This window comes from Cyprinodon tularosa, unplaced genomic scaffold (assembly GCF_016077235.1).
Source record: "Cyprinodon tularosa strain WSP-4 unplaced genomic scaffold, ASM1607723v1 ctg455, whole genome shotgun sequence".
In the NCBI taxonomy this organism is placed as follows: domain Eukaryota; kingdom Metazoa; phylum Chordata; class Actinopteri; order Cyprinodontiformes; family Cyprinodontidae; genus Cyprinodon; species Cyprinodon tularosa.
Window position 1 is genome coordinate 416,261 of NW_024039180.1, and position 24,421 is coordinate 440,681.

General features: G+C 42.7%; 1 protein-coding gene across 1 annotated transcript in view; it reads right to left on the reverse strand.

Annotated features, from left to right (window-relative positions):
- Positions 1–23,719, reverse strand: part of rims4 (regulating synaptic membrane exocytosis 4) — a 63,311-nt gene extending 39,592 nt beyond the window's left edge. Inside the window, exon 1 of the mRNA XM_038300745.1 lies at positions 22,563–23,719. Coding sequence (XP_038156673.1) covers positions 22,563–22,659 — 97 coding nt within the window. The 5' untranslated portion in view covers positions 22,660–23,719. The remainder of the gene's footprint in view (positions 1–22,562) is intronic.
- Positions 23,720–24,421: the final 702 nt, after the last annotated feature.

Sequence of the window (24,421 nt, forward strand, 5' to 3'; positions counted from 1 at the left end):
AGAGCGGGGGAAAATAGGAAGACTGATGGAAAAGTTGAAGAGAAGGAAGAAAATCTACTTAGAAGTGTAAAACAGAGAGCAGGTAGAAGTCAACTAGAAAGAAAGGAAGATGGAGCAGAAAAAGACAAAGAAGACTGAATGACCAGATGGCACTAATAAACACCATCGATTGATTCATTTGGAAATAGGAGAGGCACATTCCTGGATTTTACGCTTTATTTTTGTTGTTTAAATATAAATAAATATGTAAAAATGGATGAAAGCATCACTGTCCCGGTTTCCTAATTTAATTTTTATGATATGTATTTATTTTTATCTATAAGTTGGAATGTCCCCTGATTGGATTTCAGCAATCGGGTCACCTTGTTAGAGTCTCTATAATCCAGTTAGTTAGTCCAGGATTATTTCAATAATTTGTGAATCATGATTAGTCCTTTTTGAGAATTAAATTTCTCTTCCTGATGGACGTGAACAGCAACATCTCCATGATGAAAAACACAGGGGAATATGTTATCCCACATGAAGCACATTTCAAACTTCATATTCGAAACGACACACATTCGATGTTCTCAGTACTGGCTCATCTTTAGCTTTTAATGATTCTGTTTTGCTCAACGTCCAGTTTGGTGGCGGCTGGGAGGTTCCCAGGACACTAACGTCATGATATTGTTGGGATCTGGAGGTCTGTCCACCTTCCTCCAGCAGAGGGTGCCCTAGGTCTCCTGGAGCTGAAGCTGACGACCACACCTGCGGCTCATTGGCTCATCAGGAGACCAGCCTTTAAGCAGCGGCAGGACAACACTCCAGTGCCAGAGTGTTAAGCCAGTTACGGTTAGCAAGCCTGAGCCAACCAACCTGTCTGATTCTCTGACTCCCTGATACCTGAAGATGAACCTAATCAGTTTTGTCCTCTCTGCTTCCTAGGAAGATCTGAACTTAACCCTGAAACTCTGGAAGAGTCTCTTTTCTGCGTTACCTGTCTGATCTCAAGAGATCCTTGGATGATCGAGCTGTCTGAACCTGCCTGCCCGCTCTCAAGAAGAGAACTGGAGATAACCTCTGATCTGAGCACCGAGAAGTCTGAAGTCAAGCCCTGCCGCTGCCGAGCCCTCTGCTCACCATCTGCCTCTGGACCCTCCTGGTTCCCTCCCTCTTCCGCTCAGTCAACTACTGAACAGGTACAGACCTGCATTATCCTTCAAACAACCAAACCTGAAACCCAGCTAACTGAACTGTCCCTCTCTGCAGAGAATCCGGTCGTGACCAGTCCTGGACCAGTCCCCAAATCAGTTTTTATTAATCATTGTGTTTTCAAATAAACAGTTAAACTTTTCCTCCGTGTCTGAGTGTGTTCTGCATGTGGGTTAGGTTCCTAAATCCCAACATGACAGATATCCCACCATGATTTACCTGGAAAAGCTGAATTAAGTTCAGGAGATGGAATGATGTGAAAACAGATGTTTCTGGCTGCTTTAATTTACCCTCTATACTCTGAGAGGAAGCAAACAGTTGGCAAGAAGACGGTTAAGGGTGACAGATAAAGACAAAGGCAGAAAAGGAGGGACCCAATGTCTGTCAGGATGGCTAAACACAAAAGAGATGGAGCCATAATAAATAAGTACAAGGAAGAGTCTGAGTGACGAGAGAGAGAGAAAAACAAGCGAAGAAGAAACCACATCAAATAAAGGGTTGACAGCATCCATAGCAAGAGAACGATGACACGTTTCTGTTCTTCTGACAAATGGAGTGCTCTGTCACTGAAGGCACTTTCATAAACTAATTACTGCTCCGCGTTTATTATCTGAACCAAATCTTCTCCTCTTTGCTCCAGGGCTCCGCGTGGCTTTAACCCTCATAGGTCATATCTGCACCGTTTTTATATACTGATTAACTTTTCAAAAATAATCTTTCCACATAACATATAGAGTAGTACGACGGAGTATTAGGGCCAGGCTGGAATTATATATACACTCACCGGCCACTTTATTAGGTACCCCATGCTAGTAACGGGTTGGATCCCCTTTGGCCTTCAGCACTGTCTCAATTCATTGTGGCATAGATTCAACAAGGTGCTGGAAGCATTCCTCAGGGAGTTTGGTCCATATTGACATGATGGCATCACACAGTTGCCGCAGATTTGTCGGCTGCACATCCATGATGCGAATCTCCCGTTCCACCACATCCCAAAGATGCTCTATTTGATTGAAATCTGGTGACTGTGGAGGCCATTTGAGTACAGTGAACTCATTGTCATGTTCAAGAAACCAGTCTGAGATGATTCCAGCTTTATGACATGGCGCATTATCCTGCTGAAAGTAGCCATCAGAAGTTGGGTACATTGTGGTCATAAAGGGATGGACATGGTTGCAACAATGCTCAATCAGTACCAAGGGGGCCAAAGGGTGCCAAGAAAATATTCCCCACACCATGACACCACCAGCCTGAACCGTTGATACAAGGCAGGATGGATCCATGCTTTCATGTTGTAGACGCCAAATTCTGATGCTACCATCCGAATGTCGCAGCAGAAATCGAGACTCATCAGACCAGGCAACGTTTTTCCAATCTTCTATTGTCCAATTTCCATGAGCTTGTGCAAATTGTAGCCTCAGTTTCCTGTTCTTAGCTGAAAGGATTGGCACCCGGTGTGGTCTTCTGCTGCTGTAGCCCATCTGCCTCAAAGTTCCACGTACTGTGCTTTCAGAGATGCTCTTCTGCCCACCTTGGTTGTAACAGGTGGTTATTTGAGTCACTGTTGCCCTTCTATCAGCTCCAACCAGTCTGGCCATTCTCCTCTGACCTCTGGCATCAACAAGGCATTTCCGCCCACAGAACTGCCGCTCACTGGATGTTTTTTTCTTTTTCGGACCATTCTCTGTAAACCCTAGAGATGGTTGTGCGTGAAAATCCCAGTAGATCAGCAGTTTCTGAAATACTCAGACCAGCCCTTCTGGCACCAACAATCATGCCACGTTCAAAGTCACTCAAATCACCTTTCTTCCCCATACTGATGCTCGGTTTGAACTGCAGGAGATTGTCTTGACCATGTCTACATGCCTAAATGCACTGAGTTGCCGCCATGTGATTGGCTGCTTAGAAATTAAGTGTTAACGAGCAGTTGGACAGGTGTACCTAATAAAGTGGCCGGTGAGTGTATATATATATATATTTTTTTTTTTTTTCGAGAATAAAGTTGTAACTTTACGAGAATAAGGTCGTTATTTATAAGAGTAAAGTCATTATATTACGAGAATTAAGTCATCATACCACAACCTGTTTCTGAAAGAAAGCTTTGAGCTCTGACCATCATTGATGGCCGACCAGCTCCACCAAACAGCAACCTGAGTCCACTTTGCCCAGTTTAATGCTGCTGTGCTAAAAGATTTCCTTACTGGTCAAACCGATGCCAAATGATAACTTCACATGCATTTCTCATTTTAGGGAACACAATGCTTCTTGTAAGAAACCTCATCACAGATATACGCCTGAAAGTGCTCATGCACAGAAAAAGATAGCTAACGGGGGACGATGACGTAGGACGGCCTTGCGTAAACATATTACCAGAATGATTGACAATTAGGAGGACTATTTATTTAGATGATCCATTCGGAAATACAATATACGTTTAATCAGCAGTCTAAAAGACAGATGGAGACCCTACACTTGGTCTTTTTCCAGGACCTGGTTTAGCTACAAGGTTTTACTAACTGCATGCAACGAGGCTAACGTTTTATTCTTCTTTCCTCTAAACCTGTAAATGAACGTATGTTTTGTGTTATAATGTTAGTTGTTGTTGGCATTCATATAAATATACTGTTGTGATAAACGTAATCTTAACTTAGTATACGTTTGATTGGCAGGCGTCACCAATTAAAATCAGCAATAAAAAAAGTCAACAACCAGTAAAGGTCCGGAGACATTTGTAATTATAATCTGTAAACAGAATTTAACACTGAAATAAAATAATGTTTTTTATGTATCCATGTTATACACTGACTTTTTAAATAAAGAAATATTTAAAAAAAATAGAAAATTTTTCCATTTTAAAATCTAAAGTGTTTTTTAAAGTAGAGAACAACAATAAGGAATGTTTCTAACCCCCTTACCCAAGCCTCAACACAAAGACAAGTGGGGAATATTGGGTGAAAATACATTATTTTTGCTGCATTCTATACATTATCTTTAATGATACTAAAAATTGTTTTAAATTTCAGCAGTTTAGGGAGCGATGACATTTTCTCCTGTCATTATTTACATCCAGTAAATTCCTTTCCTTTTCTAACAGAGCTTGACTAAAACAGGAAAGGTAAAATGTCACATACATGTATCTCCTTAAATATTTGGTTCACTCTTATTTTGGTGAACGGACATCGTTTTGTATCTTTCCCTTAACTAGTCTTAATAATTAGACTGTTTTCTGATTCCTGCTGCAGGGAGAGTAAAAACCTCTTTCACAGGTTGGATTGTCGGTGCCTCCAGTAAAATAAACGTAGCATAACTAAGGAAAGATCGGATGTACACACATAAAATACTGGGTTTTCCACTAACTGACACATGCTTATTGTATACAATAGGCAATTAAGAGCTTTAATGGAGCTTGTTTCCACAGATGCTAAACGGCTCATAATGACACCTTCTCTACTATCTGTGAGATGCGCCGTTTTTGGGAAAAAAATATGCTGCTCTTTATGACTGATTTGGGTGAATAAAAAGAGATGCTTCTTGGCTCATAAGCTGTCAGATGGTTATATTTACTTTATCTTCTTTCAACTGATATTATATTTTAAATAACCTCACCAGAAACACCCTCCAGCTTTGCCAGAGGATAAGCATCATTAAAATTAGCTGGAAAATGCAGCACTACATTTAAAAGGCTTCAACAAAGGCTGCCACAGCAGCTTTATGAACACGGTCAGAAATGTGCAGAGTACCTTTCAACTGTTAGATAAAATCAGATCAGTCTGTGTCAGATGATCTGTGATTTGATTTCTTTCTACAAATATATGATGAGATAAGCATTTATGATTCACATTGGCAACCAAAGGTACTGCATAACTGAGAACATGCAGATTGGATGCTGGAAGAGCTATCGTTGGGTTTTTAACCCCGGATCATCTTGGTGCTAACTGCACCCCCATGCCACGGACGTAATTGTGGGGGACCATTGTCAGTACACAGACTATAGCACTAGGACCAAGAGGAAAACCGCAGCTCAAGCTGAAGCCCGCTTCCCTGAGTTTAGGCCGCCCACAAGCTCCTAAAACATCTGATGCGCCACTGAATGTGGTCTGTCAATGGATGGTCACGGCGCTGCTGAAGTCCTACGTGCCCCCATAATTAGAACTGTAGGGTCACAAGCCTTTTAGTCTGCTTTCTGGTACGTTTTGGTTGGATTTTTTAAATATCTTAAACAGTCCAGGTGTTACGGTCTTGTAGAAAAACATGGGTCTACAAAAGACAATAGTTGGTGAGGGAATCTGCTGTGCAAATTAGGCATTTTTTCTTCTCATTGGGTGACATAATATAGAAAAACCAATTTGAATTGCTTTCATGTGCGTGCATGTGTTTGATTATACACTCGCAGCCAGGGTCTCTGAAAAAAATATAGATAGATATAAGGGATTTCTTTAAAAGTCAAAGTGTAAGTAACATTCAAAGAACTGTGTAACACCCCTTCTAAAACAACTTTACTGGATCCATAAAGAAGCACATCCACTTCCATGATCCTTCTTCACATTTTAAAGTTTTTGAAAACCCTGTAAAGTATGCTTGTTTTGCTAAAAGTGCTGATAAATAGAATGTATCAGCATGGGCCAGTCCCCGATAGCCTGGGTGCCATTCCGAACTTAGTCCCGCCCACAACATTTGAGGTCGGGAAGTTCGGTCTGGTATTGCTCAACAGTAGCGCGAGTATGCTAGCACAATATCTGGCGGGTCAATTAAATTGTCAGGGCGGGCTTTATACGATGATGGACAAATGATCAACAGTAACGTAATCAACCACGTCACCAAAGCGCGCATGGGTGACAACAACAATGGCTGCCGCTGGAGAGTTGAGGTGCGTAGATTCTGCTATTAGGTCTGTTCTAGAAGATATCGACAGCAAATTAATTTTAAAAGAGGAACAGAGAAACGCGATCAAGGCTCATCTTCTTATTCTAGGCGTGCAACTGCACGCTTTGATTTTTGTTGACAACAACTATGCGTCGCTTAACATACGTCACGCACTCCTTTGCTCTTATTGGTTGTAGGTCTATCCAATTGAATGCAGAGGAATTTTTTTTCCTGGTTCGTTCAAAACACGCCCCATAATCGCAGCTCTATGGAGCAGCATCAGACTCATATTCTGACTAGAATTGAGTAGGACTACGTCAGGCTAAGTCCCCGAGCCAGCGGGCCAGTCCCTGAGCCAGAACCGCTTAGGGGGCCAGTTCCCCCTTTCTCCACAATCAGCTTCTCGTTTCTCCTCAGTCAGATCCTTGTAGCTTTTCTCTTCAGTCTGACACTCTTAGTTCTCCCTCACCACAGGCAGATCCTCTTAGTTCTCCCTCACCACAGGCAGATCCTCTTAGTTCTCCCTCACCACAGGCAGATCCTCTTAGTTCTCACTCACCACAGGCAGATCCTCTTAGTTCTCCAAAAACACAGGCAGGTCCTCTTAGTTCTCCCTCACCACAGGCAGATCCTCTTAGTTCTCCCTCACCACAGGCAGATCCTCTTAGTTCTCACTCACCACAGGCAGATCCTCTTAGTTCTCCAAAACCACAGGCAGGTCCTCTTAGTTCTCCAAAACCACATTCAATCAGAAGACTCTCTCACCCTCCCTGCTGCCTAGAACGCTACAAACCAGACATAGATCTCACATCTACAACCGCCAGTGCCTGTGGATGACTGGAGGGGTCAGGAAAAAGAATAGTGCCATCAGATCAGCAAAGCAGAACTAAAGCCGGAAGTTCCAGGATCTCTTCCTTGATGCCAGCAATACCAGGAGGATGTGGTTAGTCATACGAGCGATCACAGACTACAACGAATCCTCCCCCGTGGTGGATGCAGCTGATTCAGCCGATGCTGACTTCCTAAATGAACTAAACTTATTCGGAAAGTTTGAGGCCCTAAACATCACTCGGGTAATGAAAGCCATTCCACATCAGGGAGAGGAGGCACTCAACCTTGACCAATTAAATTTCAATGCAATAAAATTCAGTTTCAAAGCAAATCAGTTCAGTTTCAGGTCATATTATTTTTGTCCCATTTCGAATTATTGAAGAGAGTCTCAATTGAACCTAACTCACTCTGGAAAACCTGAATTCACTTTGTGATGGCATTCATTTTTGTCCATACTCCATAAGAATGAAAATGTAAACAATCTGGGTTTTAAAGAACCAAACTGTTCAGATAAACCTGGACAAAATGAGAATGTATATCTTAAAGCTGTGTAATGAAAGCAAAGCTTTGTGAGGAACAGACAATATTCTGCTAAATAACAACTGGCAGAGACTCCAGTTAGCCATAGAATACTGCCTGAGAAGTAAAGTGTGTGTTTTACGGCTCAACCAACATATCTTTATGTCTCTCCACTTCAGCAAAATCTTTGGATCATACTTCTATAGAAGGGCTAATGCTTATTTTCGTTTCCTGTAAGATTCACAGAAGGATTGCAGCAGCAAATGGGATTAGTGGCACTAATCAACTTCCAACCGAATAACGTAATGACAAAGCAATACAGGGAGACCTGCATACTCTGACATAAGACCTGTCAGAAACCAAGGGAGGTTTGATGTCAGCAAATTACAGCAGTATCAGATTCAATTAACTTTGTTAATTAGGCTTGATAATAACGGAAGATTATCTTCTGTTACTCCCAGACAGTGGATCTAATTAACAACAGAAGAAATAGAGGATCATGGGTGTTTTTTGTGACTGCTTCAGGCACAAAATTGAGCGGAGTAGGGACCTAGTGGTTAGTGCATAGAGCTTGGAATCCTGAGGTTCTGAATTCGAGCCCCACTCCCACAGACTGCCACTCTGGGTCTCTGAGCAAGACCCTTAACCCCACACTGCTCCCTGGGCGCCACACAATGGCAGCCCATGGAGGATGGGTTAAATGCAGAGGTAAATTTCTCCATTGTGAGATCAATAAAGTTCAATTATATATTACTTTGAAAACTAAATTTAATAAGTTTTAGTGTAAAACTTCAAATCAAATGTCTTTTCTGTTAAGATTTTCAAACACAATCTCCATATTTATCAAAGCTCATCCAGTGGATGTCACTTCTCTGTTACAGTACAGTAATAGCCATGGGGCCAGCACCAATTCAATTCAATTCAATTCAGTTTATTTATATAGCGCCAAATTCACAACACATGTCATCTCAAGGCACTTTACAGTTCAACCAGATCAAATTGATACAAAGTTTTCTATCTAAGGAAAACCAGTTGATTGCATTGACTCATTGACTCAAATACAATCCCCCACACTAAGCATGCTTGTAGCGACAGTGGAGAGGAAAAACTCCCTTTTAACAGGAAGAAACCTCCAGCAGAACCAGGCTCAGTGTGAGCGGCCATCTGCCGAGGCCGACTGGGGTTCAAGGAGACAGAAGCAGAGATACAAAAAGCAGCTGTAAAAGGCGGCCCCGTCCAGGAAACACACAGCCAGGCAGACGAGCTCCAAGGCAGCTCCCATGCCAGAGGACGAAGAAAGCACATCCACTCAGTCACGGTCAGAGAAACAGGACCACACTGGAAAACAGGCCGATCTCCAACATCTATAAACAAGGGTGTTGATAGAAGCAGCACAGCTGATGTTTCTTTCCAGGATGACGTCACAGCCAAACAGGAACAGACGAGGCAAAGCTACTCTGAGGAAAAGCAGAGAGAGCAGAAGGTTAGAGATTGAACTAACAGATTCTGCAGAATAGGAGAACAGAGAGAGAATGAAGCAGAATGATGAAATGGGGGTCCCTATGTCCTCCAAAAGTCTAAGCCTATAGCAGCATAACTATAGAGATAGCTCAGGATAACCTGAGCCACTCTAACTATAAGCTTTATCAAAAAGGAAAGTTTTAAGCCTAGCCTTAAAAGTAGACAGGGTGTCTGCCTCACGGACTAAAACTGGTAGTTGGTTCCACAGGAGAGGAGCCTGATAACTAAAAGATCTGCCTCCCATTCTACTTTTAGAAATTCTAGGAACCACTAGTAAACCTGCAGATTGAGAGCGAAGTGCTCTGTTAGGAACATAAGGAACAATCAGATCTCTGATATAAGATGGAGCTTGGCCATTTAAGGCTTTATATGTGAGAAGGAGGATTTTAAATTCTATTCTTGATTTAACAGGAAGCCAATGAAGAGAAGCCAGGATAGGCGAGATATGATCTCTCTTTTTAATTTTCATTAGAACTCTGGCTGCAGCATTTTGGATCAGCTGAAGGCTTTTAACTACAGTTTGTGGACTTCCTGATAGTAAAGAATTACAATAGTCCAGCCTTGAAGTAACAAATGCATGGACTAGTTTCTCAGCATCACCCCTGGACAGGATATTTCTAATTTTTGCAATGTTCCTCAGATGAAAGAAGGAAATTCTAGAAACCTCCTTGATATGGGACCTAAATGACAGGTCCTGATCAAAAACAACACCAAGATTTTTTACTTTATTATCTGAAATCAGTTTAATCCCATCCAAATGAAGTGACTGGCTAATCAGTTTCTTTTTCAGAGACTCTGGTCCAAAGACTATAACTTCTGTTTTGTCTGCATTCAGAAGCAGAAAGTTAAGAGTCATCCAGGTTTTTATGTCTTCAAGACATGCCTGTAATCTATGTAATGGGTTAGCTTCATCTGGATTTATAGACAGATATAGCTGGGTATCATCAGCATAACAGTGGAAATTAATCCCATGCTGTCTAATAATTCTACCAATTGGGAGCATGTATAAAGTAAAGAGAATTGGTCCTAGCACTGATCCCTGTGGTACTCCACAGGTAACCTTTGAGCGTGTTGAAGATCTATCATTAACATGAACAAACTGAATTCGATCAGATAGATAAGATTTAAACCAGTCTAGTGCTGTTCCTTTAATTCCAACAAAATATTCAAGTCTTTCTAAAAGAATATTATGGTCAACTGTATCAAATGCAGCACTAAGATCCAAAAGGACGAGCACAGATACAAGTCCATTATCTGAGGCCATGAGAATATCATTAGTGACTTTCACCAGAGCTGTTTCAGTGCTATGATGAGCTCTAAAGCCAGACTGAAACTCTTCAAAAAGTTCATTATGGTGGAAGTGATCGCAAACTTGTTTGGCAACTACTTTCTCAAGAATTTTGGATAAGAAAGGAAGATTGGATATAGGTCTATAATTGACCAAGTCATCTGGGTCAAGAGACGGTTTCTTAAGCAGAGGTTTAATTACAGCAACCTTAAAAGCTTTAGGTACATATCCCTGTAACAGAGATAGATTAATCACATCTAAAATGGAGGAGGAGATCAAAGGGAATACCTCCTTAAATAACCTGGTTGGAACTGGATCTAACATACAAGTTGAAGGCTTAGATGAAGACAATAATTTTGCTAATTCAGAGAGTTCAACTGGATCAAAGCAGTCTAAACCCAGTTCAGATTCCATGACTACCTCAGGTACAATCGCGGATAGAGGAGTGCTTATGATCTTATTTTTAATAAGATCAATCTTATTTATAAAGAATCCCATAAAGTCATTGCTGCTAAGAGCAGGTGGAATGGACGGTTCAACAGAGCTATGGCTCTGGGTGAGTTTGGCAACTGTATTAAAAAGAAATCTAGGATTATTCTTATTCTCCTCTATTAATGAGGAGAAGTATGCTGCTCTTGCTTTACAAAGGGTCCTCTTATACAGCAGTAAACCATTTTTCCAGACTAGGAAGGACTCTCGCAGGCCTGTGGAGCGATATTTTCTCTCCAGTTTCCTAGCATTTTGCTTCAAAGTACGCAGCTCTGCATTAAACCAAGGAGCAAGCTTTCTATTTTTAACGGTTTTCATTTTCAAAGGAGCTGCGTTGTCTAAGGCAATACGCAGAGAACTAGCAACCCCATCAACAAAATCATCAACCTGTGAAGGGGAATAAGCTAAACTTTTGCACTCTGCAGCACTGCTCAGTGACACAGAGGAGAGAGAAAGTGAAGCAGATTCTTTAAAATTTATAACTGCACTATCTGATAAAGATCTACTAAAATTGAACCTTCTTTTGGGGGAGGAGAACTCTGTTAAAGTAATCCTGAAGGTTATTAGAAAGTGGTCAGAGAGGACAGGGTTGTGAGGAAATACTGTTATTTCTTCACATTCTATGCCGTATGTCAGCACAAGATCCAAAGTATGAAGATGAGAATGCGTGGGACTATTCACATTTTGAACAAAGCCAATAGTGTCTAAGATAGCATTAAAGGCTGCTCTTAAGCTATCGCCTTCAATGTCAGCATGGATGTTAAAATCTCCCACTATGATGACCCTGTCAGTATTTAATACCAAATCAGAAAGGAACTCTGAAAACTCATCTAAAAATTCAGAGTAAGGACCTGGTGGACGATACAAAGTTACAAAAAGAAGAGGTTTTCTTGCCTTGAAATTTGGATCAGGGAAATTAAGGGTTAAATGTTCAAAAGAGTTGTAGGTATTAACTGTTTTGGGAGTAATCAGTAAGTCAGACTGGAAGATTGTTGCTACTCCTCCTCCTCGCCCAGAACTTCTGGGGATGTGAAAATTTAAATAGCTTGAAGGAGTTGCCTCATTTATGCTCACATAATCCTCTTGCTGCAGCCAGGTTTCTGTAAGGCAAAACAAGTCAATGTGATTATCACAAATCAAGTCATTAACTAGTAGACTTTTAGAGGAAAGCGATCATGTGCTATTACCATGTGCCTTCACCAAGTAGCCACATTTATGGGCCACCACCATGGGCCTTCACCAAGTAGCCACATTTATTGGCCACCACAATGGGCCTTCACCAAGTGGCCACAATTATGGGCCACCACCATGTGCCTTCACCAAGTGGCCACAATTATGGGCCACCACCATATGCCTTCACCAAGTGGCCACAATTATGGGCCACCACAATGGGCCTTCACCAAGTGGCCACAATTATGGGCCACCACCATGTGCCTTCACCAAGTGGCCACAATTATGGGCCACCACCATATGCCTTCACCAAGTGGCCACAATTATGGGCCACCACCATGGGCCTTCACCTAGTGGCCACAATTATGGGCCACCACCATGGGCCTTCACCAAGTGGCCACAATTATGGACCACCACCATGTGCCTTCACCAAGTAGCCACAATTATGGACCACCACCATGTGCCTTCACCTAGTGGCCACCACCATGGGCCTTCACCATGTGCCTTCACCAAGTGGCCACAATTATGGGCCACCACCATGTGCCTTCACCTAGTGGCCACAATTATGGGCCACCACCATGTGCCTTCACCAAGTAGCCACAATTATGGGCCACCACCATGTGCCTTCACCTAGTGGCCACCACCATGGGCCTTCACCATGTGCCTTCACCAAGTGGCCACAATTATGGGCCACCACCATGTGCCTTCACCTAGTGGCCACAATTATGGGCCACCACCATGTGCCTTCACCAAGTGGCCACAATTATGGGCCACCACCATGGGCCTTCACCTAGTGGCCACAATTATGGGCCACCACCATGGGCCTTCACCTAGTGGCCACAATTATGGGCCACCACCATGGGCCTTCACCTAGTGGCCACAATTATGGGCCACCACCATGTGCGTTCACCTAGTGGCCACAATTATGGGCCACCACCATGTGCGTTCACCTAGTGGCCACAATTATGGGCCACCACCATGTGCGTTCACCTAGTGGCCACAATTATGGGCAACCACCATGGGCCTTCACCAAGTGGCCACAATTATGGGCCACCACCATGGGCCTTCACCAAGTGGCCACAATTATGGGCCACCACCATGTGCCTTCACCAAGTGGCCCCAATTATGGGCCACCACCATGTGCCTTCACCAAGTGGCCCCAATTATGGGCCACCACCATGGGCCTTCACCATGTGGTCACACTTATGAGCCTCCACCATGGTTCCTCCACCATGATGCCACCATTATTGGGCCTCCGCCATGGGGCCACCACCATGAGGTCTCCAGAACTTGTTTTTTAACTTTTCACTGTCATTCATCTCTATTCTTCTCTTTCTTCTTCTCACTGTGCCACCACCATGGGTCCTCCACCATCCGGTCAACCATCATACTTGACCGTTCTTCAGCTTCTGCAGTTCATGGTAGGAAACAATGAGAGCTGCAATTTCTGGATTAAACTCCAATTAGCGGCCGAGGCTCCTGGCAGCCATAGCTGCACAGTGCAACAAATCACTCTCTCCTCCTCCTCCTCCTCCTCCCTATAGAATAGACCTCCTTTCCAAGCAGTCCAATTTTTTAATCCTGACTTTTCTGGGTCATGTCTTCTGCCCCAAAGCTCACAGAAGGCTTATCTGTTTCCTCTTAGTCTGCCATCTTTTCCGCTACATACAGGAACTTCATATACATTTCTGTCTCATTATCTGCTGCTATACATCAATGACCACGTTCATAGAAGCCCAGTGTGTAGAAGTCTTACAGTGGCTTTCTATTTATATTTTTCTGCTTTTCTTCCTTTCCTTAAGTGAGAACAGTGGGGGAAAAAGATACGATAAGTAAAATCACCAGAAATTATAGTCACTGAAAATAACAGAAGAGACATTTTTAACTATCAGAAATAAAACAAATCAAGTGAAACTCTTTGAATCACGTTACATAGAGGAAAATTAGAATGGAATAGAAAAACCCTTTATTGTCCCACTATGGGGAAATTCTGGTGTTACAGCAGCAAAAAAGATTATAGCAAAAAAAATATATAGAAAAGTGTATAAAAATAACACAATAATGCTCCTGGAGAATAAAAAAAACTGATATACATCTGTGGACATTTTTTTTTTTACAACAATGGATATTTGAAAATAGCAGCAACATCAGGGATGCGCAAAAGAAAAACAGCATGTTATTGAACTGACTAAGATAGAAACTAGGGCTGGGCGATAATTCATTAACGATATATATCGGTCGATAGACGTGTGGTGCAATAGAAAAAAAGCGGGTCGATAAAAGTTCGATAAAAAAGAAACGCAGTTTTCCTTCCTTCTCATTGTAGCCTAGCATGTAGGTTTATGCTAGTCACTACTTCCTCCCAACCAATCACAATCGCGGACCCAGAGACGCCGTCACAAAGCACCGCCCTCACAAACCACAACATGAAGATGTCGCAGCAAGGAGAGGCGGAGGAAATTGTTTCAAAGAAAGGTTTTTGTAGTTCGCCAGTTTGGCAGTATTTCGGTCATGGCAAGTCGGACAAAAAACAAACCACAGTCATCTATAAAATGTGTCGGGAACCAGTGGAAACCAAGTCTGATAACACAACCAACTTTTTTTTTATCATCTCGGCCGCTCACACCCACAGGAGTACGAGCTGTGTAGGCCCCGGCGCGCATCTGCGTCGTCCTCCGAGGAATCTTCGGGAATTTCGGGAAAAAAAAAAACAAAATATATATATATATATATATATGTATATATATATATATATATATTCAGTTCTGGGCAGTTTCCCACGTAGTTCTAACGATTGAGAGAAAAATGCTGAGGGGCCAGAAACTTCAAAGTAATAACTCAGGTTAAAGGGGGGGGGGGGGGGGGGGGCGTCCATTTATTTATTTGTTATATTTATTTTGGTCACTTTTCTGGTCACTTTAGTTTATTCTTTGTCAGTATTTAATAACATAACCCAGGTCTCTTAAGTTATTTTTCTTCAAAACAATTCTGTTAAATTGTTTTAAATAAAGATTTAATTCGAAGTCTGTGTTTGTGTTCTTTATTAAAATTAAATCATTTAGCAATATCATAAAATGTCCAGGCAGGGCTGCACATAAAATATGGTTTGAAATCTTTTCAATAATTATCGATATCGATCAATATGCATTTTTTTTTATCAATAAGCTTTTTTTCTATATCGCCCAGCCCAAATAGAAACTGTGCAAAAAATCATGAATGTAACAATGGGTCACATGAGTCATTCAGAGATGGATCAACCCTCTGAGGTCACAGAGAGAATTTGTGAGGAGAGCAGCACAGAGGAAGCAGCCATTAGCAGCAGGAGGTGAAGAGGGAGCTGAAGGAGTATTGGATATGCAGAATCATAAAGCAATGATAACTACAATAAAAAAAATGTAACTTAATCTAGTCCTACAATTTGGATAAACTTTCTGTATTTTTTAAAATAAAGACAATTTACAAAATCATCTATAATTTATTTTTTAGCATTGTATTGTCGTAACACTGTGACAAGTACAGCAGAACAAAATGAACTCTCTGTATTCAACTCCTTGGGGAGCAGTGGGCTGCCATCAGGGGGTGCCTCTGGGAGCAGTGTGGGATTAAGGGTCTTTTTACTCAGGGACCCAGAGTGGCAGTCTGTGGGAGTGGGTTCGAACCCCCAACCTCAGGGTTGTTCTTGTTTATAAGCTCATGATAATTCCCACGAGCCTCGCTGTGAGCCTGCCCCCTACTGTCCTGAAGGAGTTAAGGTTGCAGCTATCAACTCAATACAGATTTCAGAAAAGATATTTGTTTTTTCTCCAAAAACAGGGGAAGATGCACAGAGCTGAAATGTTTGATCTACTGAGGAAGGAGACAGAGGGAAATAAAAGGCATGCACACTCCACTCTGTTAAATTAACATGCTTCTCACTCTTTTTTGCTCCCTTTTCATGCACAAAAACACAGCTGAGTGCAACAAGCGTAGACTCACAGGGAAGTGTGAAAACTGACAATGAGAAGCAGAACATGAGAAAGTCTGGAGGACACCAGACAGCCAAGATAGCACCTACTCTTCCAGGGGCGTCTGTCCCTCACATGAGCAGGAGCTGAATGCTGATATGGAGCTGGAGACCGGAACCAGTGGGGTCGTTGACCGGCTGAGTGAGCATTTAATTTGTCATGTCTTGTATTTACGGCTTCATGCAGGTGATTCATCTCAACAGTCACTCTGTGACAAAGAAATCAAACACCTGAGGTGGCAGATAGCACATCCAGAAGGCAGCGTGTGAGACTGATCATCAGAGAGGTTTGCATTAATATTCTACAGTTATTCTTATTTGCTTTTATTTCACCACTTAAAGGAATAGTACACCCAAAACATGATTAGCCTTCATTTTCTACTCACCCCCGTGCTGAACAACACTCTGGAGTACTTTTTTGATATCTCAAATGCATCTGGAGATCTGGGAGGCTTCTTGCTGTCTGCTGACATTCAAATAATGGAGGTCTATGGCGCCCGAGGCAGAAAGGTCCATAAAAGTCCACAAAAAACGTGTCAATATTCCTCCATACTGCTCGTCCAATGTATTCCAAGTGTCCTGAGTGGGTAGCATCCAGAATTTACTCGAAACGAAGTCATTTAGAATGTTTTTAGAGCATAAACAGTAGTGTATAGGATTTCCTGAAAGCGCGCGCATGCGCGCTCACGACGCTACGGAAGCCTAATCATGTTTTGGGTGTACTATTCCTTTAAGGGATTTCTGCTGGTCTGATCTCTGCTCTTTAGAAGTAAAGTAAATATAAATGTAGTCTATTGGGTTTTTTCATGCTTCATCCCTTTTGGTTTTCTCTGCTTTCCAAACGCATCATGAGAGCAGATTGATAGCATATTCTTTCCTCCACGTCTGGACGTCTCCCTGGACAAGGAATTTAGGGGCCCCTCCACACGAGGCTTTAATCCAGGGATCAGAAAGTGAGAACAATCACACATCCATCCAACCCAGAGGCAGAGGCTCGTTTCCCTCTTCTACTACTTCAATGTGCTGCTTTCTGTTAGACCCTCTCTTCCTGCTTTTAGAACAAGGACACAGCCACGTGTTCACTGCTGGCAGACCACTGAGGGTCCAGATATTCAATGCTGGAACCTTGAAAGAGCCTGGATCATACACAGGAGACCATAGGGACCCCTATTTCATCATTCTGCTTCATTCTATCTCTATTCTCCCACTCTGCAGAATCTGTTAGTTCAATCTCTAACGTTCTGCTCTCTCTGCTTTTTCTCATAGTAGCTTCATCTGGTCTGTTCCTGTTTGGCTGTGACTCCATCCTGGAGAGAAATATCAGCTGTGCTGCTGACATCAACACCTTTGTTTATAGATGTTGGAAATCGGCCTGTTTTTTCAGTGTAGTCCTGTTTCTCTGACTGTGACTAACTAAATGTGCTCTCTTTCTCCTCTCACATGGGCAGCTGGCTCGAAGCTCATCTGTCTGGCTATGTGTTTCCTGGACACACTTTTTGCAGTTGCTTTTTGTATTTCTGCTTCTGTTTCCTTGAACCCCAGTCCTCCTCAGCTGATGGCCGCTCACACTGAAGGGTGGGGGGTGGGGGGCATATCTGAGTTAACTGCGGCACACGCAGACGACCTGGTGTCTGAGCATAAACCAGCCTGAACAGTGAGGAGAATGGCACCTTAAAATCAGTTCAAAGATCTGAGACCTGAATTAAGAAGGTCTTATAAAGCGATTTATCTGTCTGTCACTATGGGGACTCCATACAAACCACTTCTGGCTTCTATGAACAGGCGTTCTCTGAATCAAAAAAGGCTGCAAGCTCACAAATATGAATAACTTATTTACCCTAAATACATTTCAGGATTTCAACCTATTTTTTATTTTATTTTTTTCAGTCCATTCATACAGTTTAGAAGTTAAAAATGTTACAACTTTGTTACAATACAATAAAAGTGCAAATCACAAGTTTATAGCTCTATGCTTCCCATTGTTTGAAATTTCCACATGAAAATTGTTCACCGACCATTGATTGAGAAGAAGACGGAAATAAGCACATAGCCTATAAGTTTGATGATTGTTTTCCTTTTCTTAACAACCATTAGGTGCATTACTGCCACCAACAGGTAAGGAGTATAACAGCTTTGTGGGGAGGTGCAGGTACGTTTTTTTTTTTTATTTCTAAGTCGTACTCATAACTTTATGATTTGTACTTAAAGATTTACATAACGTTAACTCTCATATTTTAACCTCCAAACTTCCAGAGATAATTTTTCTGATTGTCTTGATCGCAGCCCCGGTAGCTGATCTGATTACTCAATTAATTCACCTGTTGTTCCCTCCTCATTTTCTAATTATCATTAATCTTTATCAGCTGCTCCCTCTGCTATATATACAGCCCAGCCCAGCTATCAGGGTCAGATCATTGCTCTTGTAATTCTTAGTTTATTTGTGTATTAGGTTGTTTGTGTTATGTTGTCATGTCCTTTATTCATGCTTGTTATGAGTTTTAGTTTAGTCCCTGGTTCATGTTCCAGTGGCCAGTGGATTTAGAGGTTTTAATGTTTGACTCCTGTCTCCTGATCACGGCCTGGCTCCTCTCCACTGAGCCCTCAGGGTTTTGGCTGAGGGGAGACAAGTTTAAAGTTTTGCATTTAGCCTGGTACCATGTCTTGTCTTTGTTCCTCTCTACCACTGAGCCTCCCTGTCTTCCTCTGAGCATGTCTGTCTGAGCTCGCTGCTGGACTCATAGATCTCTGAACCTGCCTGAAGGCACTGTGGATTCCTGGAACCCTGGTTCTGTCTGTTCTTGTTCGGATCGGAACCCCTGTTCGGGCTAAGGACTCCCAGGTCTTGGAACTGTCCGGTTCTAGACTGTTTCTCTGACCTGGATCGGTCTCCTGCCTCCTCACTGGGGTTGCTGCATTAGGGACACTTTGGATGGCTTTGAGCCGCAGCCCGTTTGGCAGTCCATCGGCTGGATCTTACCTTCTTGAGAGTGTTACCTTGAGAGTGTCACTGATTAGGCGGTTCCCTACCCCCCACCTGCAGACGCTGCGGTCCGCTTTTCCTCTGCGGCCTTACGTCCCGTTCTGTTTTATTATTTTCTGTCATTAAATGTTTGTAACTTCCCCTTGTCTGACTCTCCTTGAATACTGGGTCCATCTGTCCGGTCTTATGCCATTGATCTCATGTAATATCTTTAGTTTGGAAAACCTGCTTTGGTTTCAATGTTTTTTGTACATTAGTTAATTAACACTAGGCTCGCAACGTTTATGGCACAGTTTGGTTGGATACTGATGTGTTAGACGCTCTAATGTGTTCAGGAATAAATCACATGTGGCTATAATGTCTGTGATTTAAATCCTGCCCCACTCTCAGTGTTGCATGTTGAAAGGACATTTTCCTGTGAAGGTCTAATGTGTGGTTTAGGTCTACACTATATGAAGGTCATACAAAACATTTCACAATGAAATAGACAGAAACCCTAACAATAACTTACTTAGGTCATTCAGAGAAGGGAGTTTAAAACTTGTAGTTTCCAAAGCAGTGCTTGATCATTTATTCATGGTTAAGGCTTCTTTCTGGTAGATTTAGCTCAGATGGAGCTGTGAGCTGCCAGGCTTCCCTGGGAGGCAGCAGAGGTGCTTCATCTCATGTCATGTCTGATGCATTAAAGCCTTTCTTCTGGTCTGGTTTTTTTCTGAATATTACACCAGATGGGTGTTAAGGCAAGCGTGAACGGCACCACGGAGAGCAATGGGAGTGGAGCGAAAACAAGTGGTAAAACAATTAAAGCCAATTTGTGAAGGAAGGACAGAATTAACCTGCATAACGAGTTTTCAAACCAGAGAGGACAGAAGACTTGGAGAGAGCTGAAGTCTGACAAACAGACACTTAGAGAGGCGGAGAGTGAGAATTAACCTGCAATCAGGCCTCTATTTAGCTGCAGTCAGCCACAATCAGCCACCATATTAGCATTTAATTAGTCTGACAGCCACAAACCACGGCCTGCCGCTTCGCTCTGATTATCTCATGCTCTTCTGTCAGATCTGTATGGAGCGTCACCTGCATGGAGGAAGGTATGCTTCTCCCGACATGGTAATATCACTCTCCAAGTAAAACTTTTAGGACAAAGTCCTTAACATGACTCCTATCATAATCAATTAAGATCATGTTTAATGATCTGCCGGAATAACAGATGCTGTTAGCTGCCAGCAATAAACACATGAAGAAGAAAAGCAAAAACCAATTAGCTTCCTCACTCTTCCCTTCCCGATTGATGCTGCTCCTGACAGCAGAGATATCCTGGACAGAGGACAGCACAGAGACAGAGGGGTACCTTTATAAGTCTCCCTATTGAGAACATCAGCCGCAGCAATGCGCCTCAGTTGCCATAAAGGAACACAGCAAGAAAACAGACAATAACTTTAAAATAAAACATGATAAACTATCTGGAAAACTCAGAATATAACGATAACAAGAGAAAATCCATTCATCCATCTTTTTTCCATCATGCTTATCATGGCTGGGGTCACAAGGGGTGCTGGTGCATATCTCCAGCTGTCCAGCAGTCATGTTTTTGGGCTATGGGAGGAAGCTGCAGTGACCGGAGAGGACCCACGCATGCTCAGGGAGAACATGCAAACTCCATGCAGAAAGACCCCAGGCCGCGAACCGCACCCGGATCCTTCTTGCTGCAAGGCAGCTGTGCTACCCATTGCCCCACTGAGCAGCCGAACCAGAGAAAATCACCAGTAAAATAATATGCATGCTCCGTAGTGACTGGATGCAGCTTTTTGTTTTCCTCAGATCTCTACAGAAAGTTGACCTCCTTTAGTCATCGGGTTTGTGTTTGTTGTTTTAGGACATCTTCTGCTTAAAGGGAGCAAAAAGGTAGAGCAAGGATGACGGTTCTTATTCCTGAAAGAACTAATGATTAAAGAGCAACTCAGATTAGCTTAGTTGACCTTCATTGCAAGCTGAATTTTTTTTTAGGTGCATTTTCTCTTGTGTCCATCACCGGCCCACTCATGGAGCTCCTTGAGTTATTTACTGTACTGTCACGGGTAGGTGCTTTGGACGGAGATCAAGTGTTGGGGCGGTATAATTTTAAGGCGGGCCGGCCCTTGCACTCTGAAATTAGGACATGCCCGGTATCACAGATTACCAGTCCGAGCCTGCTTGTGTCTTAACACCAGAAATAACAAGGAGATGGTAATCGCCTTCAGGAGAAAGCCCTCACCTAACTCCCCTGTGAACATCCAGGAAAAGGACATAGAAACTGTGGAGAGTTTCAAATACCTGGGCTTTCACGTCAACAATAATTTGGACTCCACCTTCAAATAGGTCTCAGATAACAAGCTAAAAAAACACCAAATCTAAAAGTAAATGTCCCCGAAAATAAGTCTGTCTATGAAGAAAAAAACTTCCCGTGACAAGACTTTCTTAAATGAAATAATAAAAAGTTTTTCAAGTCAGCTTTACACTACATTCAGTCATTGAAGCATACACTGATGGAGGCAAATTACATTATAGCCAAAGCTGCCCTGGAGCTCACCGACAGAAGCAAGGCTGCCGTACACTGACCACCATCAGCAGACAATGCAGGAAATGTAGGGGAAGCATGTTGCTCAAGGAAACAACAACACTAAGAGCCAGAGCAGGGGCTTGAACTGACAACCCTTCTGTTGCAGGGCAAAGTCCTACATCATTTATGGTTGGAGGCCTAAAATAAGAAAATTTTACTCTAAATCTAATTCTTGTTATCTTACTAAGAACCAGATCATTTGCAGCTGCAGCGGAAGTTGTTTCAACAGCTTAGGAAATCTGAAGAAAATTTCACATCTCATTTTCAAGATTTTCCATTTGGGAGGAAAAAATACATTGAAAAGTTTTCTTAATTTTTCTTCCACTTCAATTTAGATTCTAGATTAAAAAGGAAACTCCAATAAAATACAATCAAAGTTGTGATTTTAATGAAACAATTCGCTGATATTGAAGCATTTATGGTAGGACTGTAGTCTGGACAGAAATGTTATGTGAATACGGAATAACCTTAAACTTTACTTCAAAGATCCGTGTATTGTATCACTAAATAAAACATGTTTTAATATTTTACAATCAGAGTGCACTGAAAAGATTATCTACTGCAGCAGTTTTCCAGACAAGATTAGTCTGACAGGAAATCAGGAGTAATAATATCCAGCCCGTATCTAAACACATTACATCCCCGTAAAATCCAGCATCAACAGGTTTTTCATCTGCTTTTTAAGTTCAAAACTTCTTCTAAATATCTTAAAATTAATGTTACTAAGGAAGATTATTATTTGTGTTTTTTTTTTATATTTGGATTCTATCATTTCTATTTAATCAATGTGAAGCTTTTAGTATATCTGTAGAGTTGGACGTATGACTGTGTTGTGTGCCTGATGCAGAAATGCTGCAGTGGTTTAAATGATAAAATCAGGATCAGATCAGAGCATTTATTAACTAAATAGTTAAATTCCTGCAGCAGTTGCATGCAAACTCCTTAAAGCTTTTGGATTGATGTCTGCATATTAGCATCAAACCTCCAATTAAAGTCATGTGACTTGAGAACACAGATAAAGTAAGCCGAACTCTTGTCCACCTTTTCTGAATGGATCTACCCTTCATGCCACCAAGTAGCACCTCACTGTGCGCTCTTCTCCACTCACCGCCATCGTCTTCATCAAAGGAGTTCATGCAGGGGAAGTAGATGGCCAGGGCCTCAAAGGACGCTGAGAGGCTGATGCGGCTCTGGGATCTCTCCATGTAGAGGCCCGGCGTCGGGCCCGGGTCGGCCGGCTTGGCCAAGCGCGGCTGGGCATTCTTCACGCGGAGTACGGCTCGCGGCGTCTTGGACGGCTGTCTGCTGCCCCCACGGCAGATTCACTTCACCCCGAAAACAAGAGTCTGGACAATAACCCCGACACCCACCAGAACCTTCGCACGGATTCAGTTATAGCACTTTAAGCAGGAGTTCAGGAAGAGGAAATTGTGAGAAGACTTTAGAGAAGTGTGCTACACAGGTGCAAAAAGCATCCAAGGGAAAGTAGAGGCGCAAGAAATGGATGCTCACTTCCTTCACGTTCATGCCGTGTTTGCTTGAGAAGAACCTGTGCCAGCCTTTGCTTGCAGTGAGATACTTGCATGCATCTTTCACCCTCTGGGGTCTGGTCTTCACAAGTGGTCTCCCTGGTGGATTTACTGGCATCACTTGCTGACTCCTGCCTGCATCTTAACAACACCTGGACTTGATGTTTACGTTTTTGGTTCACAACATACCTCTGAACTCACATCCTCCATATATTTAGTGCAAATAAACGACTTGTGGTCTTTGGTGTCTGAAAAAGGATGAAGAGGTGATGGAGACTGTGGTAAAGGTGATGTTCACTGTGTCGCTTTTCCAGATGAATCAAAAATCTCTCCTGTTGTCACCTTGCATTGTTAGTTCCTTCTGCTCTGAGCAGAGCCACTGCTTTCCTTTCATTCAGAGAAATTGTCTCTTCAAATCCAGATATTGCAGCTTCGTCTCAGATCCGTTGGGTCACCATCAATTGCAGCAACAGTTGTACCTAAGGGGCAATCTGTTGCTTCCGTCTGGCTTTGCATCTGTTTCACGCGTAGGTTTATCTGTTGTCGTTGTAAATGTTCAGAAGCTGGTGGTGCTCCCAGCAGGCTATGTTTTCTGGCTTCTCCTTTGCTCCTCTGTGGCTCTGTTTCTGTGTCGATGCTTCTCCGTCTGCTCCAAAGGAGAGAAGGACATAGAGGAGGAGAACGAGATGAAGAGGCGAGAGTCTGAGCGGACTAATTCACTGGTGAGCAGCATAGACAGAGAATGAGGGGGGTGGGGGGTGGGGGTTGAGCAGAGGAGAGAGTTAGCAGACTGCTGCCGGCAGCTGCACCAATCAAAATGTGGATGAGGGAATATAGGTGTGGCTAGGAGGCAGTCAAGGCAGTGATGGGCGATACATGTTCAGAGTGCCCCCACCCCAACACCCCCACAGTGCCTCTTTTCATCTCTGATCAAACACATCATTCAAGCAAAGATAATAAAAAAAAACTAAAACCACCAATGACAATAAATACCGTCTGTGGAGCCAGAGCTGAGGGAGGGTGAAGAACAATTCAATTCAATTCAATTCAATTCAATTCAGTTTATTTATATAGCGCCAAATTCACAACACATGTCATCTCAAGGCACTTTACAGTTCAACCAGATCAAATTGATACAAAGTTTTCTATCTAAGGAAAACCAGTTGATTGCATTGACTCATTGACTCAAATACAATCCCCCACACTAAGCATGCTTGTAGCGACAGTGGAGAGGAAAAACTCCCTTTTAACAGGAAGAAACCTCCAGCAGAACCAGGCTCAGTGTGAGCGGCCATCTGCCGAGGCCGACTGGGGTTCAAGGAGACAGAAGCAGAGATACAAAAAGCAGCTGTAAAAGGCGGCCCCGTCCAGGAAACACACAGCCAGGCAGACGAGCTCCAAGGCAGCTCCCATGCCAGAGGACGAAGAAAGCACATCC